We start from the raw sequence: 7,376 nt of genomic DNA, 5'->3' as shown, positions 1-7,376 counted from the left end.
TAAGGTTGTTGCATATAAAGACTTAAATGACTTTGGAACAATCTCATTTCTGGTTAAAATCACATCGCGGCCACTATGGGTCACTTCTACCATGATTGAGAACTTAGATTGGCGCCACGTCACGCGGTAAAGCAATGGGGGGAAATCACACAATTCGAATTCACAAAAAGCACTTGATGAGGGGAAAAAAATCCTGGACAATCTCTATTTCTGCTGCCGCTAGTTACATCTCACGAAAATCGAAAATGTTTTATATCTACATTTCATTACTCTATTGACTCACTATATGTGTCTAAAGACTCTAAACGATTAGACGAGATAGGACTAGACCCTTCCAAACAAGATACTTGTAACTTCAAAAATCATGGATGTACCAAAGTTTTACACTCCGATATGTACCGGATCTAATTGCAGTGGGCCAGTGTCCCCTGCTAAACTCTAGTGGTGGCGGGGACCACCATCTTTATTATAGCTTCGGGACAAAACAATGTGCAAATTTCGATCAATCCAAACCTAGTTTATATGTGAGTGATCGAAGAATTGTACAGGATTTTGTACCGTGAGGGATCAGACAATCTAAACTCTGTGTTCTAAACATTGGGATAGCCGAATAGGGGTGAGCAGAAGTGGGACCATTAATTTGCGATTCACCAAACTATACGGTTGTATAATTGTTTCCCACTTCATCATTAAAAAAGAGAGGAAGTAGAACCAAGCCAAGATGATTAGGGAATAGGGATCAACCCCTTCTTCTTGCGTTCTTGCGCCAATTATCGTTCCCGTAGGAACTGGACCTACATCTATTTTCAATTTCCATTCAAGAGTTTTTATGTGTTTCCACTTTCCACTCCCCGTTGAGACCTCGAAAAATGGAAAAAATTCATTTTCTTAGGAACACATAAAAGATTCGTCAATACAAAAAAGGAGAATGATAATCCCACCATTTTAACTACTTCATTTATGAATTTCGTAGTAATAGAAATATATGTCCTACAGAGACATAATTTGTGTAACTTGTTATCCCCTTACCTAGCAGGCAAAGTTTTACCTCCGAGGAAAGGTCGATTCTTTCGGATCGACACGAGGGTCCAACCACATTGCTGCTAAAATCCATGTTGTAGATTTGAAACAGGTTGAAGATATTTTAACATTAAAATTCACATACACCAATCTTACCGCTATATACATACCGTCCATCTAATTTATTGACTACATTGTATGTATCATATGTATAGTTCCTTTAATTTATAAAATCATAGTTTCCAATGTAGTTAATATTGGATATCGGTTTGTCACGGTCGGGACTGATATACTGTTACAATTTATATATGGAAAATGCTAGAAAACTCGCTTTATTTCCTCGCTACGTACTTACTTGCCTTCCGAAGTGGCAATTCATGTGACTAGTTCATGATATTTTGAAGTAATACATCAAATGGTATTGAGAGAGAAAGTGAATTTGAGGGTTTAGTTTTCATCTTTACATAAGCATAATATTTGGAGATAATCAGAGTGTTCCAAAAATTGAAGATACTCATGAATCCCTAAACCAATTACCCATTTCTCCAATCGAACCACTCATTAAGAATCATGTTTGATTTTGAGTTTTATAAGTGTTTTGGGGTCATTAGAGAAAAAATAAGTGGAACTCGTCTAAATAATGAAAATATAAAGCCAACCACGAATGAATGAATTCAATCCGACGTCGTATGAGAAAGTTACGAGCAAAATCAGATACTAAGCTTGTCAGTTCTCCAAAATTGTTTTTTTTTAATAGGAAAGATAAAAAAAAAATTAAGTTAATATCAAACAGAGGTTACAGATTGTTTTTCTCTTATAAGAGAAACTAACTCACTTGGCAGTGTACTGCTATTCCAAGACTCTCTAGCTAATCTACCATTCCTAGCTTTTTTTGCTAGGTGGTCTGCAACACCTTTAAAGTCTTTAGAAATATGAGTGTCAGTTTTCCAAAACTGGTAGTTCGTTGAGAATGAAACATGAGGAAGCTATCACGGTGGCCCTTATCCTTGACAGTGGGGGTCATAATCCACCCATTCTTCTGACACCTAATTTCAATTCAGAGTGAATCTGAAAGAAACGTCTATTGTCGCCGTTAAAATGGATCTGAAGGTGATGGGAATTTACAACGAGATTGAGGGATTGATGATTATGAAGTTGAGACACAACAATGAACAAGATGTCTCTGTTGTGGAATCGAGAAGAATTTTGGTTATTTAGAAGATTAACCTGATGTTTCAATAAATGGGTTTCATGGTGTTGAAATTGAAAAATCAGTTATTGAGAAGATGGTGGTGAATCTGTGGGTTTGAAGAAGAACTGAGAGATCTTTTTGATGTTCTAAAATTAGGGTTTATTGAGAAGATGCCACAGCTGATTCATGAAAATGGGTATTTGCAAAATGAGTTTTGGATTGATTTGAAGTTGGAAGCAACAAGAAGAAATCAAGGTTTGTGGTGAATTTGGAGCTCGACATCGAATTGGAAGAAGATGTTGTTGAGTTACATGTGTTGGTGAGGATGTTGGTTATTATGGGTTATTGTGAGACTAAGATGAAGAACAGGTGGATGTTGTTGATGGTAGCAAGAGATTGCAACTGTTACGATGGAACTAATGGGTCAAGGGTTGAGAACTGATGAATGAATGTGTGCTTTTATTGAACTGTAGGCGATAATTCAGATGAAGCTGAATCACAATTGGGGTTAATGTCATTTGATATAAAGTGATGATGGTTTTGCAATGGTGTTACAACTACAGATAAACTGCATAATTGAAGTTGGTATTGGTGGATGTTTGGAAGGGGTTCGAGCTCGAGTTTGACCTGAAGTTGAGAGAGACAGAGAAGTCGTGCTGATTAAAAGAGATGGAGGTTGTTTTGGATTCATGAGTTGATTGCAGAAAATACCAAGGTTCGGTGAAGTAGATGAGCAATTAAAGCTTATTAGACACTGTAAGTGTGTTAGTAGTTTGTGTCTCAAGTCAACATTATTCAACAGTTGACTTGACTATTATAGTGTGTCAGTGTGCTTCACAAGTGTTGACATGCTATTACATATTCAATGATTTTCCTTAATAGGCTTGTAATAAAACAATGTAAGGTTTTCTGAAATATTTTCATAGATATCAAATTCTTCTCTTCTCATGGTATCATTCGGTTTGATCCAGAGATTCTGATTTTTCTTTTCAATAATCTTTTACAACAACTCATTAAATCATATTCAACATCCTTTTTCAATACCTTTTTCGATTCAATTTTTGAAGAACATAATTTAGGGTTTACACAAATTTATGATTGTTTACACAAGAAGAGGAAATATGGCTTCCGCTGCTAATGAGGGAAATTTTACTATTCCGTTTACAAATATTGGGAATTTTGTTTCAGAAAAATTGGATTCAACAAATTTTCTTGTATGGCGTGATCAGTTCGAGTCGATTATATACTATGCATCTTTGTTTGGGTATGTTAATGGAGAATAAGTAGAACCGGCTAAAGAAATCTTTATTAATAGAGTTTTTTTCTCTAAACCCTAAGTGGGTATACTGGAAGAAGGCGTATTCTTATGTAATGAGTTTCTTGAAAGCAACTTTCACTCCTTTTATGTTTAATGATTTATTGGGTTTGTCATCAGCTCGCGAGATCTGGTCTTATTTGGAGGTTAGTTTCAAGAATCAATTCATGGCACGTAAGAGCTTATTATGAAGTTAATTACATGGTTGCAAGAAAGGTAATTCTACTATTCTTGTTTATATACAAACTCGTAAAAAAATTGTTGATTCCTTAGATGCAATGGGTGAGAAGGTTTGTGAATCAGATTTAGTTATGTATGTTGAATGGATTAGGAAGGGAATATGATAATTTTGTGATTTCTGCACAAAATGGAGAAGTTCATTTTACCTTTGCTGACATTAAGCTAAGATTACTAAGTCATGAACAATGGCACATTGACCAACATCAAGATACTAGTTCTTTGTTTGATACCCAGAATTCTTCTGGATTCTATTCTAAAAATGGTACTACTAACAATGGTAATGGTAATGTATATGGGAGAGGCAAGAGTAAAAATTCAGGAGGTGGTAATTCTTATAATTTAGGAAGTGGTAATTCTTATAATGGCAAGAAAAATCCAACTTCTAATTGGAAATTCAGTGGGAATAACGAAGCTACTTCATCTGGTACTACAAATGGTATGAGAGATTTTTCTCAGGTTGAATGTCAGATGTGTCGCAAGAGGGGCCATTATGCAAGTAGGTGTCATTTCAGATACTATCCACCACCATCATCTTCTTCAGCCGATAATTCTGCAAATGTGGCACAACAGCAATAGGATTTTACTACTATGGGTGAAGATCTGAATTTTTCAACACCATTAACATCTCAGACTCCACAATGGTTAGCAGATTCTGGTGCCACAACACATATGACTGGTAATGAGGGACTTCTCCAGCATACTTCTTCTTACAAAGGAAAGGAGACAGTTCAAGCTGGCAATGGTAAGTCTCTAAACATAACTTCCACTGGAACATCTGTTATTCATGCACCTCAAACTAGTTTTAAGCTCAACACAGTTCTCTTAGTACCAGACATGAAGCATAATTTAGTTTTAGTGGCTAAGTTTACAAGAGATAATTCATGCTACTTTAATCTTTTTCCTCATGGTTATGAAATTAGGGCTTGTCATCGGATGCATTGCTTGTTAGAGGAGTTGTAGTTAATAATTTGTATCCACTTACTGATTCTTTCATATCACCCAAACTTCATATTTCTTTGTCTGCTTCTTTGAATGATCCTTCTCAAGTTTTGCATGATAGGTTAGGTCATCCATCCAGTGCTATTATTCAAAAATTGGATTCTACAAAAAAAATTGTTTTAACTTCTCCTTTATCTTCACTTTGTGTCATCCATGTCAATTAGCTAAAAGTAAAAAGCTTCCTTTTCACTTGTCTTCTTCTCATGAACAAAAACCTTTATCATTAATCCATTGTGATGTTTGGGGTCATACTATTCCTTCTTTAAATGGATATAGATATTACATTGTTTTCATTGACGATTTCAGTCATTTTCATTGGATTTATCCAATGGAACTTAAAACAGATGTTGTTCAATGTTTTACTCATTTCAAAAACCATACCGAGAACCAGTTTTCAACAAAGATAATATCTTTTCAAGTTGATGGTGCAGTAAAGTTTGTTAAAGGCATTTTTAAAACTATTTTAGAAAAGAGTGATATTCATAAAAGAATTTCCTGTCCTAAAACACCAGAAATAATTGGTCTTACTAAGAGGAAGCATAGACACATTATTGAAATGGGAAACACTCTGTCATTTAATGCTTCTTGTCCTAAAGAAATGTGGTATGATGCTTATCTTACTGTTAGTTATCTTATCAACAGGACACCAACTATAATTCTAGACTTTAAGTCTCCTTTAGAGGTTTTGGTATTGTTCCAGATTATTCGTTTCTCAAAGTTTGTGGTACTACTTGTTATCCTCTTTTGGCTCATTCAAAAGCTGATAAACTCTCTCCAAAATCTGTAAAGTGCATATTTCTAAGATATAGTCCTTTCCATAAAGGGTACAAATGCTATAATCCAATTTCTAAAAAGTCTTATATTTCTAGGAATGTGGTTTTTGATGAATCTAAGTTTTATTTTTCATGTCATGTGCCTCCAATTTCAAATGTTTCTTCTACTGTTTCTTCTACTTCTTAGTCTTTGTCCATTCCAATTACTACTGATTGTGAAACTCCAAATTATATTACAACTATGATTACTAGATCACAAAGAGGAATTTCAAAACCCAAGCTTTTTCCAGACCATGCGACTAATTTGTCTGTTAAATATTCTATTTATTTTTCTTTTTCATCTTTGTTAACTACTAATTTTGAACCAACAACTTTTAAGCAAGCAATCACAGATCCTAAATGGCAAGTTTCTATGAAAGAAGAGTACATTGCCTTAAGAGATAATGATACTTGGGATTATGTAGCTCCTGAGTCACATATGAACATATTAGGTTCAAAGTGGGTTTATAAGGTTAAGCAAAAATTAGATGGTATAATTGATCATTTGAAGTATATGCTAGTTGCAAAAGGCTACAATCAATTTGATGGTGTGGATTATTCTGAGACATTTAGTCCAATTATTAAAAGTACTATTGTAGAGTTGTTTTGTGTCTGGAAATTTTTCATAACTGGAAAATTTGACAACTTGACGTAAGTAACGCGTTTCTACATGGATATTTGGATGAAGCTGTTTATATGTCGCAACCACATGGATTTACTAATCCTGGCTATCCTTCTAATTATATATGTCTTCTTAAGAAGAGTTTATATGGATTGAAACAAGCTCCTAGAGCATGGTTTCACATATTCATTACTTTTCTTTGTTCCAATGGGTTTAAAGTCAATCTCTGACAATTTCATGTTTGTGTTTACCTACAAGCAAGACATGCTTATCTTGTTGCTTTATGTAGATGATATTTTGTTAACCGGTACTTCTTCTATTATCAGTGATGCTCTTATTATTTAACTCAAGAAATAATTTTCCATGAAAGATTTAGGAGATTTGGGTTACTTTTTGGGTATTGAAGTTGTTAGGGATTCAGATTATATTTTATTGACACAAAAGAAGTATACTTTAGAGCTACTCGCAAAAGCCAATATGCTAGACAGCAAACCTTGTGATACACCTGTTGTGAAAGGTAAAAGGGTCGCAATACATGATGGTAATAAATTAGAAGATGCTAGTGAATACAAAACTATTGTTGGTAGTTTGCAGTATTTAACAACAACAAGGCCTGATATTTGTTATGGGGTGAACTATGTTTCACAATTTATGCACTCTGTAGCTTATGTTCATATGAAATTAGTTAACAGGATTCTCAGATATTTGAAAGGGACACTTGGTCTAGGAATTACTTTAAGAAGAGATAGTTTACAAGAATTGAAAGCTTATACTGATTCAGACTGGGCAGGTTGTCCAGATACAAGAAGGTCAACTTCAGGATATGTTATTTTTCTTCGTACAAATCTGATATCATGGTCATCTAAGAAGCAGCCTACTGTTTCAAAGTCATCAGCAGAGGCTGAGTACAAATGTTTATTTGTAGCATCAGCAGAGTGAAAGTGGCTTTCAGATTTAGTTTTTGAGTTGCAAGTTTCAATTTCTAAGCCAACAATTCTTTTGTGTGATAATACTAGTGCTTTATCCTTAGCATCTAATCCTGTTTTTCATGCTACGATAAAGCACACAGAGATTCAATACCATACTATTCGAGAGCTTGTAGAGAAGGGAGTTGTACAACTTCAACATGTGCCTAGTCAACAATAGGTTGATGACATATTTACAAAGGGTCTATGT

The 7,376-nt window shown here is 34.6% G+C and overlaps 1 protein-coding gene across 1 annotated transcript; it reads left to right on the top strand.

Moving 5' to 3' along the window:
• The first annotated feature begins 6,563 nt into the window (after positions 1-6,563).
• On the top strand, positions 6,564-7,139 carry LOC113313058 (uncharacterized mitochondrial protein AtMg00810-like). The gene has a single exon (XM_026561783.1). The coding sequence runs from the start codon at positions 6,564-6,566 to the stop codon at positions 7,137-7,139; it is 576 nt and encodes a 191-aa protein (XP_026417568.1).
• Positions 7,140-7,376: the final 237 nt, after the last annotated feature.

Source organism: Papaver somniferum, chromosome 9 (assembly GCF_003573695.1).
Source record: "Papaver somniferum cultivar HN1 chromosome 9, ASM357369v1, whole genome shotgun sequence".
Taxonomy (NCBI): Eukaryota; Viridiplantae; Streptophyta; class Magnoliopsida; order Ranunculales; family Papaveraceae; genus Papaver; species Papaver somniferum.
This window is presented reverse-complemented; position numbering and strand designations above follow the sequence as displayed.